This window comes from Acipenser ruthenus, chromosome 4, assembly GCF_902713425.1.
Source record: "Acipenser ruthenus chromosome 4, fAciRut3.2 maternal haplotype, whole genome shotgun sequence".
In the NCBI taxonomy this organism is placed as follows: domain Eukaryota; kingdom Metazoa; phylum Chordata; class Actinopteri; order Acipenseriformes; family Acipenseridae; genus Acipenser; species Acipenser ruthenus.
The window spans coordinates 24,674,865-24,687,996 of NC_081192.1; the positions used below are offsets into that span (position 1 = coordinate 24,674,865).

At 36.3% G+C, this 13,132-nt stretch overlaps 1 protein-coding gene across 1 annotated transcript in view; it reads right to left on the bottom strand.

The window, feature by feature from the left end:
* The window catches only part of LOC117399847 (potassium voltage-gated channel subfamily B member 2-like), a 92,537-nt gene extending 79,619 nt beyond the window's left edge, over positions 1-12,918 (bottom strand). The window contains exons 1-2 of the mRNA XM_033999257.3: positions 12,597-12,918; positions 9,980-10,650 (exon numbers count right to left, since the gene is read on the bottom strand). Of these exons, the coding sequence (XP_033855148.2) occupies positions 9,980-10,558 (579 nt within the window). The 5' untranslated portion in view covers positions 10,559-10,650; positions 12,597-12,918. The remainder of the gene's footprint in view (positions 1-9,979; positions 10,651-12,596) is intronic.
* Positions 12,919-13,132: the final 214 nt, after the last annotated feature.

Sequence of the window (13,132 nt, forward strand, 5' to 3'; positions counted from 1 at the left end):
GTTTTCCATTTGTTGTGCAAAAAGAGCACTTTTGTTGGAACAGCACTCAATTCCTTATTGCCTTTTATTGCGTTTCACGAACCTGGGGTTGCTTTTCACATCTAGCATCCAGGACTAATGGGTGATATAATGTACCTTTGCCTCAAGCAAAACATATCAAAACAATATTCATTATGCATGCAACTTATGACCAATCGAGATATGTATCATCTTGATAGGCTCTCTAAGCAAATTAACAAAAACAGAACAAATGGAATTTTATAATGCACCTTTACTGCCATCTAATTGTACCTAGCAAAGCAAATCAGAACAATATTAATTCTGCATGCAATGGCTGTGCATGCAACTTTTAACTAATTAAGATATGTATCATTTTGATATGTATATTTAAAAAAAAGAGAAAAATACTTGATAACATGATGTTTACAAAAACACCATAGAAGATCCAGTAATGTACTACTAACAGAGATCATAATAGCATGTGTCATTTCCTGTAGTGCACCTTAGGCAAGAAACAGCCGGTGACAGAGTTGGCAGCTCTGTCAGTACCATCTTTAGAAACTTGTGAGAAAGCTGTTAATAGGCAAACAAGTGCAGTCATTCTGCAGGGCTGGTGTTCACCGGTTTGAAATTTCCCTGGAGTACTTCACTTCTATTAATTGATTTCCCTTGACTCCTAATGCCACCCTGGACTCTAACACTTATTCATAGATGTTTAACCATGAAAAAATCCCTAACTGTTCACATTGCTTTACAAACCATGGGCCTAATTTACACGTTGGACGCAGGGAAATCCCCCCCTCCCCCATAGCGGCCTGACTGTCATACATTTATGGACGGTTGGCAACCTTGGGCTCCACTGATCCATAATGTTGACCTGATCCTGGAGCTGATGCCGTAACTAGGGAAACTAACCAGTGAGAAGCAAACATACATGGTGCATACTTTAAAGACCCTGGCTGGCAAATTTGTATACAGCCTGAGATCACAGTAATGTTGAGAAGAAATGGCAAACGGATGTACAAAGATAGAGGAGGATGCGACATGGCTGTATCCAAAACACATTATTTTATGTAAACAGGAAAATATAGTTTAAGTTTGTAATTCCCCAATAGATCTGTGTTATTTACTAGTGCCATCACACTGAGGTTTCTGTCTACTTACAGTTGAACTTTTTATTTTAAATTGAAACAATAAACTTAAAATGCTACAGCAAAATTAACTTTGAGCCTTATGTGAATAAATATAGACATCAATAAAAATGAAATACTTTACCAAGCACTTTTTACAGTTATTATACCAAATTAATTACAATATATTACTGATTCTAAATTATTTTGGGTGTTTAAATACATTGCTGAGACTCTCGCATCTCTATTTGTATTTCATTAAGAAAGTTTATCAATGTTCCAAAAACTCATTCTAGGTCATGTTTTACTAAACATTTAAAGAAATAAACAATTACCACAACAACCATTATCGTATTCATAGTAAAGTGGAGTTGTTACCATGTTTAAAGTACCTGTAAACAGGTACATGTCTGTAGCTTGGTGTTGTTTACATTATTGTCTATGCACTGCAGTTTGAGGTTCTGCATCTTTTAAGTGGATGGAAGCGGAAAATATTTTTTCAAAACACCATTTTCTTTTACCAATACAGTTCTAGTATCATTTTAATAGCAAAACTATTTATCTTAAGTATTTAAATTGTGGGGAAACCTCTTCATTTCTAGAATTTTAAGGGAAACTCTCATACATCCCATTAAATCTACATTATACCACACTCGATCCAGGCTCCGATCTGAGAGGAGCGTCAGTGCTCGTCAAAGACTAAAATCATGGCTTCGTAATTCCATGACTCAGAAGCAACTGAATAATATAGCTATTTACCACATGCATCACTCGTCCCGCCATTCAATGTTATAGTTTGTTTTTGGCTTTAAAAAAAAAAAAATTATTTTTGTTATCCAAAGATATTTCTTTAGCATCTCATCTTATACCAGCAATCTGAATGTGGAAGTGATTCACGAATGTTATTTGTGCTGATAAAGGACATCTGAAACAGTTTGAGTGGGAGTCTGAACTCTCAGAAAATATTAGGTACAGCGTAAATGTTAATCAAGAATTTTAGTATTCTAAACATTGACCCGTTCATAAAAGGAAGCCTAACAGAAGTGTAATGTTTAGGGAAATGGTGTAAAATTGACAAAAACCACCAAGTCCAGACACAGCTATTTTAAAAAATGATTAAAAGGGATACAAAAACAGTCAGAACCCATGCAGTTTTTATGAATAGTATGAACTGTAAAACAAATACTAAAATACAGTGATGTATGCTATTTCCCAGTTCTATGGTGCTATCCCATGCTATCAACACAAGCCTTGCCTTTGTAAATTTGATTGAACATTCCACCCAAAACAGGGATGCAAATACAGAGGTCCACCATCTACTTCATTATAAACAAAAGAAACATGTATTCTGGTAATATTTTCCAGTTCCCATGTTGGCTGATGGAATCATTAAAGCATTACCTAATGTATTTTTTTTTCAATCACTCTAATGATTTCTAGTAGCTGTGGTGTCCCAGCTATTAGTACCTCAAGAGCAGTGGAAGTCATAAAGTTGTCCAAAGGAATGCTTGAGCCTTTACCATCTCTAGGAATATACATTGTTGTGTACATTGTTGGAAAGTGCATTTCACGAGCTGATAATGTCTCAGTTTCTAATTGAGTATTCTTTTAAGAACAATCACTTCCTTTATTTACTGCTAATTAATTAACATAAACTTTTGTTCCATTGGAGTGGAGAGTACTAGAATCAATTAAAAACACACACAAAAGCAAGCCTTTATGGTGACATCATGTTACATATTACAAATGGCTACTTTCCCAACAAGGCAAATTTCCACTGTAACGATGAATTAATAAAATAATGCAATTGTAAGCTTTTTAAACTAAATTATATAACACCACTTAATTAATCAAATGTAGCATTTTATGAAGCTTTTTCGATGAATAAAACATAGCACTTATTTTTTTCCTAGGAAGACATTTTGAAAATTGTCTGTGGTCTGTCAAGTGCTGCTGCTTCTTCCTTTCATTTTGTCCCCTTCTATGCTCTCCACAAACTGGTCATTATCATTAATCATTTGGCCAGGTTCCTGTTTTATTTGTTCTTGTAAAACAAGAAACAGCTGTGACTTTGCCTTACATTCTTTCAATGTGATGCTTTTAAAAAGAAGATGACCACCAGAACACAGTGGTTAGACAAATATGAATAACCTAATAGGCAATCTAGTTTCAATGAGGAAATGATAAATGATAAGAAGATCCCCAAAACATCAATACTAGTCAACTGTGATTTTATTGTATAAACATGCTGTACCACAATGAGTCAAACCATAGAGCACGAAGGAGATAACAAAAACAAAAAAAAATTATTTTAAAATATTATTATTGTAATTATTTTTCTCCAAAGCTGTCAACCATTTTCTTCACAGAGTATAGTTGAAAGGTCAAAATCAGAAGAAGACTTACTCTCGGTTATCCTTGGACCCATTTATTATAATCATCCATATTTAAATTTTAAGTGCCACTTTTCCCATGTTATTGTGAAACACCTTTATTTTAATGCTATCCATCACAATCATGTTAAAACTATTAAACAATAACCCAGTTACTTTATATTGATGTCACTGGCAGTGTGAGTGTTGAAAACATTAATGCTATGATTATATTTTCACTGTTTATTTTTCCAATGTATACAAGTATACGCATAGCAATTTTGCCGGACACCTTGGGTCAATTGCAGCAAACTTGTACATTTAGTATGGAGCTGCATACCAAGTTGTGGACTGGCTAATATGGTACTATCTCGGGATCATGCCCAGCTGTGTACTAACACAGTACCAATTGCAACAAAAAAAGATGGAGAACAAAGTTGGGGACAAACTTTAGTATGGAGCTCAGGGTTAAACTCTTTATTCTAGTGTGCAGGGGCCTCAAAATCGGAGTGATTTGTTCCAGCTATTATATTTTAAGAGTGTTATACCCCTTCTCCACTGGCACATCTGACCCGTGTGGGCTCATTTGGGGAAGGGTGGTTCTCTACTGGCTATTTGTCGAGCCAAGCGAGGACCAAACTGTGAAATTCCGGCCGCACAAGACATCTGAAACTGGGTCACAGCCAAGCCGGACCAGCAGCAGGGTTAAGGATTTTCGTCATTACATTGCATTAGTCAGTACACTCCAGAAAGACAAACAACAAACAACATGGCGGGCAGCGAGTGTGATGAGAGAAAGGGACGCTGAGGAAATGCAGGCTGTAGTTTCTTTGTGGGCAGATAAAAGTGTTCAGGAAGATCTGGAGTCGTGTGTCAGAAATGAAAACGTTTATGCTCGAATTTCTGACGATTTGAAGCAAATGGACATAAACCACGGTTACGCGACACACTTAACTCACACACTCAAACACAAAATTCTACAAAATTTCTCATTCTTGACCTTTATTATATTAATATAAAGGAAAAAAAATGTAGAACATAAAAACAATTCTAAACTTATTTACAAAAATATAGTAATACAAAATACAGCAGTACAGTACGTACAACTACGGCTTTCATTACGCTCTCGGAGCTTCTTTTTTTAATCACCCAAAAAACAACTATCCTTAAATGGCTTATCTTTTTCAAATCATATTTTTAAAACCTTCTTTTTTCCCCTTCAACAGAAATAATTGAACTTTATTAAGTTGATATAATCAGTAAAAATTTGTGGATTATAAAGAAATTTACAAACTATAGCGATACAAGATACAGCTGTATCGTTGGTCTATTAATTTCTGAACACCATTTGTTTGTGCATATTTTGGTAAACTGAGTTAATTAATAACAATAATTAATAACAACTGTCTTTGTTGCGTGTGACATCAGTAGCACGGCTCGGCTCTGCAGTGGAAAAACAACCCAGGCTCTCCTTAACCGCATCGTGAGGGCTCGGTACGGTCCCAGCGCGGCTCGGTTGTATAATTAACAAACCTTAATTATAATTTAATGAACATTTTTTGAACTTAAGAAAATTATGTACGGAAATGTATTTACTGAATTGCATAAGAATATTTTCCCATAGGGGCTCCTGAGTGGCGCATCCAGTAAAAGGCGCTCCACGTGAAGTGCAGGATGCACTCTATAGTCTGGACGTCGCGAGTTCGAGTCCAGGCTATTCCACAGCTGACCGTGGACGGAAGCTCCCAGGGTGCGGCGCACATTTGGCCGAGCGTCGCCCGGGGGGAACGAGGATTAGGTCGGCCAGGGTGTCCTCGGCTCACCACGCACCAGCGACCCCTGTAGTCTGGCCGGGCGCCTGCGGGCTTGCCTGTAAGCTGCCCGAGAGCTGCGTTTTCCTCCGATGCTGTAGCTCTTGGGTAGCTGCATGGTGTGTCCACAGTGTGAAAAAAAGTGGTCGGCTGACGGCACACGCTTCGGAGGACAGTCTTCGCCCTCCCGAGTCAGTGCAGGGGTGGTAGCGGTGAGCTGAGCTTAAAAAAAAACAAAATTGGCCATTCTAAATTGGGAGAAAATAATAAAAATAATTGGCAACGACTAAATTTATAAAAAAGAATATTTCCCATTTTCTTAAACCAAATTCACATGTACTGTTTAATCTAATTTTCCTAAAACACCACCAAGATTAATGAAGCTACATTAGATGATAAAAATGGTATTGTCCTCATTTAATTCACACAGAAAACAAATGCATTAGTTTATAGTACCAAAGGTGTATTGTAGACTGTAAAAGGTGTAAATCGAATCAGAAATGCTAATTATATATTTCAGATATGGCCTATAAAAGCTTCATTTCTCAGTACATCCATATAAAGGCAATCATGGCCAGTAATCCTGTGCAAAATTATACAATGGAGCAAAAACTTTATTTCATAGAGTGCATAAAAGATTTTATTGAAACTGTGGAGGATGGCCTAAAGGATTCCACAGCAGTTCTGCAGCGCACAACTGCACAGAATACACTTGTAAGCAGATTTAAAGCTGCCTTCCCTGTGGAAGAGGCTAAAAGTAGAGACACTGGAAAGTCGTACTGGAATAAGTTTAGTACCGTCCTCCGTACTAACCACGGGATAATTTCCAGTTAGTATGCTCCTTTCAGTTTTTTGCAATTAACCCCTTGAGTTTGCATGTTATCAAGCTTCTTGTACTTCGCTGTTTCCTGGCCTCTCAATGGTCAATTGTGAATATACTGTATGTGGCAGCTAGAGAATGGATCATAGAAATTGTAGCCTGCTGGGGAATTGCCAAAAACACATGACCAATAAACGACTGGATTGTTAATCCTTAGGATTTCTCTGTGCTGCTTTAAACCTAGGACAGACAGACAGGCACAGGCACGGCGCAGCATTTTGCCGCCCTTATCACTGCCATTACTTTAATATGGTGTAGGACAGATCAGTGTGGAACGATACCGCTAGTCCCGCGGTGATGCTCAAATTGAATTTTTTCTGGCTGTCGTGCGGTACCGTCGGTGGATTAACCAATCACAGCCACGTGGTGACAACACATGCTTAGCAGGAAAAATCTTGACTGAAACTGTTATCTACAGAGGTGTCCAAGCACCCTGAAGTGTTTGATCCCTCCCATATTTCATATAAGGACAGGCAGGTTAGTATTTTATACATCACCCCTGATAAGCATCCTTCCTGTAGCCAATTTGATACTGTTATCACTTTTTGCCTTTTTTATTATTTCTATAGTTCACTACTATTTTTACAAAATAACTGGCTGTAGAAGGATATATTTTCTAACACTTTAGTAGTAGGCTACTTGCTGTCAGCAATGTATTGTATGTTTCTTTGCTAAGTTGATCAGTCATTTCATACACCTGCATATAGATGACCGAAAAACAACTTTAATAAACAAACCAGTGTTTTTATTTAGTAGATTATATGGGGGGCATTACAGCTATGGCCAATAGTTTTGCATTACACCCGATAGAATTAAGAATGTTACGAAAACATATTGAATTACATATCGCTTTGTAGTTTTCTAAAAATTAAATTTAAAATTTTCTAAAAAAAGTATGACATTATGAAATCTAACATGAAATACTGTACTACTATTGTAGTTTCCGGTAGACGTTTGCGATATCATTTCTTTGATTGCATGATGTTAAATAAAATACCCAAATTATGTTTATGTAGTTTGTTTTTTTTATGTCTACATCTTAATATTCTACTAGGTGATGCAAAACATTTTTCCATATATGTAAATTATATTCAAGTACATAGCCTACAGTGTGGTACTGACAACTACCTTACTGTACCATTACATTTTCTACAATATTGTAAGAAAAGTCAGTCACGTAGTGCAAACCGCTCATGTGTGCCCGGGTGTGGACTAGCAGTGCTGCAACATGAAAATGCCAAGCTGTGCAGCGCTGCGCCTGTCTGTCCTGGGCTTTAGTCCCCCTCACCTACCAATTTACCTGTCACCTACCAATTTACCAGTCAACCTATATAATAAATACAGTATTGTAAATTTGGATAGAACTGGGATGCTTTGTATTGCTGTAGCAAGGCGATCAACAAGGAATACAATATTATCGTTTCTGTATTTGCATTATTACAGTATATCGGTACAGTTTTTTTTTTTATTTACTTTTTTGTTTGTTTTTAAAATTTAGGGTGCGTGTCTGTCGACTTGGAAAAGGAGAGAAAAGACTGAGAAAGGAAAATTTACAGAAAACAACTATAAAAACTGTAACAGCCTCGTACCAGTTGGAGGAGACTTGGTGAATGCAGCAGCTAACAAGCGAGCAGCAACTTCACAGACTATAATATTATTAAGGCAGCACTAAATGGCTGTGGAAAAGACATTGTCAGATTTTTTTTTCCAGTGCAAAATAAGGAGAGCCATATGTACAGTATTTATTGAAAGTACTCATGACTTCAAGGTAATGCTGCATTTTATTCACCAAAAAAACATTTTACTCGTCTAAATTGGAAAGTACATTGTTCAATGACCCAAAACCTTATCTGGAGCGCTGTATACATGCACATAAAAATGCAAAAACACATTAGTTTTTGTTTTCTTTTTATGCAAGGACACAAAAAGGCTTCATCACATTAGCTGAACATTGTGTTTCTGTCTCTGTTTTGGCACTATTATTGTCTTAGTAAACCTGCTTTTAAACAGGGCCATTAGGAAGTTTGACCTAGGTTACAGCCTGATATTTAGGAGCCACAGATGAAGGTAAATATACACAAGAACTGGCTCTGCAGCTAAACAGGCTTGTTTATCTGGACCGCTAAGCTTACCAAAGTTTCTTGTTTTTATGAACATACTTGCAAAGATGGTAAAATGTATGTTTTTATTGGGTGGTTGACTCATTTATTTGTAAATTTCATGCTCACGTGGAAGGTGATGGACAACAGCATTGTCTACAGACTTAGCAATTACTACACACTAATAGCTTCCTTTCTCAACTGAAGTAGAACCCAACCCTGACCAGAATTAAAAGAGTAAGTGAATAAGCCCGATGCGCCACATTGTCCCACATATTATTGTTTAAATACCCAAAAATATTTGCATGCAGCGCAAACAAAATATATATTTGTGATGATTTCTTTTTTTTTTTAAGAAAAAAGGCAATTCTTGGAGATATGCCATAACTAACCTTGTAACCAATGAAAATCTCGGCAGTTTTGAAAGAAATTGAATAGGGCAAAAATATATGACATTTTGCTCACATTTTAAATGTCATAGTCATTACCAGTTGTTCCAGTCAGTATGTACACTGTGTTATAAATGTCAGTAGGTTAATAAATACATGTAATAGGCTTTTTCTTTGATCTGTGGACATACTTAAAAAGACTGTAAAGAACACTCTGAAGCTTTTAAAAAAAACATACTTTCTACTTATTTTAAATAGTAATAGATACCTACCAAATAAACATTAATATTTTAGTGTGTTTTTTTAAAATAATCATCAGTATAATGCCTATAATTCCTTTTTGCTGCAACGCTAAAACGTCTAATTAGTTTCACCTGTTTTCACTTTTGAATTGAATGACGCCCTTTTTTCTTGCTACAACACAGTGTAACAGGTATTAATATCCCACCTGTGCTAAAGTTCTATGTGCAGCTGTCGAGGGTGGTGGCAGGGTAAACAGACTACATCCAATTCAAGTGAAAACAACTCTGCAAAATTAAACCATCTATAGAAAGGTAAGGGGCAACAATAAACAAAAAGGTTTGCATCACCCTATAGAGTTAACTCATTTTGTTTTATAAAGTCGAAAGAAACCTGCTGAATAATGTTATGTTAACATACTGAGCTTTGCATCCTCCTTGCACAGCAAGCAAGCGTCTTAACCACAATGCAAAAAAGTCAGGCTCATCTGCATTCATGGTTTTAGAGCTTTGAACCTCAACTCATCGCATTGACAGGACAGGACAGAATCTGTAATGGCAGCATATCACACAACACTGCCTGTTACAATTGCAATATATATATTTTTTCTTTTACTTTAACAAAGGGTCCGAGTATTTGGATATGTACCTCCATAATTGCTAATGGTACTGTACATATTTACATTATAAATACATCTTCAAGATATGTGTTAAAACTGTTATGTACAACTGAATTACTAGTTGGGGTCCTGGTCCCGGCAGGATTCTAGTTTTTACACTGTAAAATCACTTATAATTTTGGATTTTATTTTTCCTTTCAGAAGAAGAGTTGACACAATCAGAATCAGAAGCCAAATACCATATGGAATTGCTAAATTATCTTTTCTCTCATTAAGAATATTGCTGAAAAAGATTGTTCAGGGACGTGTTGAATATAATTTAATTACATCTTTTTCTAATGCATATTCCTTCTGTTATAAGGGACTAAAAAACTAAAAAAGAATACAATCTATTGTGTAGAAAGTACTGTCACCTAGAAGTTTAGATTTTTCACCTTACCTTGGCAGCTACTGAAGAGCTAGGCTTCTCCAGAAGATCCCATAGCTTCTTTGTCTTATCTGGACAACAGGCGTTTTCAAACTCATCCCCTTCTCTCTCTCTCATTGAGTCTGCCTCCCTTTTCAGCTCTTCGTTCATCTGCTCTTTCTTCTGGTGATACCTGGCCTGACAGCACGATTCCAGGTAGATCTCATCGATTCCCCAGTATTCAAGTTCTTGCCCGAAAGACAGGGCACACATCTCCTCCATCATGTGTAACTTCCCCGTCCGGTAAAAGTTCAAAATGGATGTAAAAGCCCCAGGGTGCCGGTCAAAGAAATACTCGTTTTCGCCCAAGTTGTAATCATCGCAGGTCTCCATTAAGGATTCGTTGGTGTTGCAGTCTCTCAGCTTCCCTAATCTGGTTCGAGGCAGTCTGTCCAAGGTCCTCCACAGGACTTCATGGTTGAGTCCTCCAACGTTGATTCTGACCCTCCGGGAGCAGGCCTTGGTCCTGATGATTTCCATGGGCTCGGGTGGAAGGGAGGTTGTGGACCGGGATTTGCTTTTTCCCATCACGGAAGTAACATTCTCGGCCATGACGTGAAATTCTCCAGGAAGACAAAAAATAGCAATTCAATGGAAACTTATTACGTGGGATCCTCTTTACACAAGTCCCTCCATGACTGAAACTGTAAAAAAAAATACCAGACTTGGTTAGTGAAGGACTTATAACATAATGTAGAAAGTGCATGCATGATGGTTCTAAAAAAATGTTTAATTAAAAATTAGTTGTAATTCATGATTAGGGTAAAGTTTGTATTTGTATACACTCTCAAATAGTAGGCTACATCTTTACCTTTCCACAGATGACTACATTTTACTTTTGTTATGGGTAGCACTTGTTCCACATCAGTTATGCACATGTGTTCACAAGAGTCATTCCACTTGCAAAAAAAAAAAAGAAACTGAGGAGCTTAAAATATGGTTTCATATATTTAGCTTTGTGTTTATCACAATAAATCCCACCACCTAGTATTTAGCCAGTTATTTATCACACATATACAATGTTATAATAGCCGCGCTAAGTGTACTTAGTGCCCCGTGTAAAATATATAAATACAAGGTGTGGATACTTTAAATTCCTCATTTCCTTCAAGCATATGTCCTTCATAAACGAGATAACGCCCTACCACATGATTCAGCATAAATCATTCCCAACACGTTTGCAAGGTTATCTTCCGTGCATTTTATAAGAGGGCGTCTTAGCGCATAGAAACCAAATCAATGACACTTTGAAAAGTTTTCCTGACACAGTTTTAACAGGGTTAAATATTAATATAATATGTATAGTTCCGATTCTAGCAAGATGGATAGCGTTCTGTTTTTAGATTTACAAGTTATTGAACTGTACTGTTAAAGTTAAGGGAAAAAAACACAAACATAAACCAGTATCATACAACTTGAAGCGTGCAACGTGGTATTAACTATTAAGAATATATCCGACAGAACCTCAAGCTACTTAAACTCGTCTGCAGATGTACAGCTATGGCCAAAAGTTTTGCATCACCTAAAATATTAGGATTGAGACGTAATTTATATATATATATATATATATATATATATATATATATATATATATATATATATATATATATATCGTTTAGATATTTTATTTAACATCTGTAATCAAATAAACTACAAAATGATATAGCAAATGGCTACCGGCAGCTATAATAGTACTAACAGTATTTCATGTTAGATTTCAAACTGTCACATTTTTCAATTGGAAAACTACAAAGCGGTATGTAATTCAATATATTAACGTAATATTATTCAGCAGGTTTCATTTGACTTTATATAGTGATGCGAAACTTTTGGCCACAGCTGAACAGAGAAGTGCTCTTTGCACTTTGCAACAGATACATTGCTGTGAATTGACGCACTTTAAAAAATGTGCATCTAAACTATATTAGTATGTGTTGCATTTGTTCAAGTTGGTATTTGAGATTGGTGCTATGGTTCACCTAACATAATTTATATATATATATATATATATATATATATATATATATATATATATATATATATATATATATATATATATATAGAAAAAGCTGTAGAAATGATTAAATCAAACCATAAAAAATATTGATTGTTGGCGAGTAAGACAACGATTTGGATTATATATTCATGATGGACAGGTTTTCACACTTTATGTGTTCATATATAACATTAAACAAAAAAAAAAAACACAAAAAAACAACAACACATGAACATGAACATTTTGGTTTCCACAATTAATTCAGTATAGAAATTGTAATTCAAAACAGTGTCATACTTCCCGTATAAAAATCAGACATTACTTATATATGTGGTACTGGAAGACGTGCTTCCTTTAAACATTGCTTTCCCTTTTATCAACATCTATATCTCCAGATTAATAATACATAAACAGTAAGCAACACAGTAGTACGTAGGTGGAAAAGAGCATCGCAGCTTTACATTAGTCTATATTGCCTTGATGTGTGTCAAATTTGCTATTTTTTCAACATCTTTTAAAAACAGAACGCATCTTGCATTTACAAACTACTTACTGGTGGCTTTACGTACAGTAGAAGCGAAATACAGCTCTTACCTTGTACAAAGGAACCACCTTTTGCATAAAAACAATCGCTTTGATGACGAGGGGAAAGCTTCGGGATTCCCTTCTTGACTGCTAGTAAGATCGCAAGCTTTTAGAGGAAGCCTCGCTCAATGAATGATATACGTCCCACATTTTCTTTAAAAAAAAAACAAAAAGAAGAAACAAAACACGTCACCCACTAAAACATATGCACGAAAAGGAAAATAAAATGATTGCTCTGATTTGCCGCTTCTGCTGGTGGATCAAACCAAGAGTAGTCTCCATCTGCTGCTGTGATGTGGTAAGATTGGCTGTCTGCGGATACAGTAACAGCAAGCTGAGGGGGGGGGGGGGGTTGATAACCAGCGATAGACAATGCTAGGGCTGAATCTCTCACAAACTGCATCAGCCTAGAAACCTAATTGGATTGGGCTGTACATCACCAAGGACAGCAGCAGATCAACTAAGCTTCGTTCTCAATAGTGATCTTTCATAAATGCTTATGGGCGTCCTCTCCATATGCTGAAGGTTTCGCTTAAACAGATTTA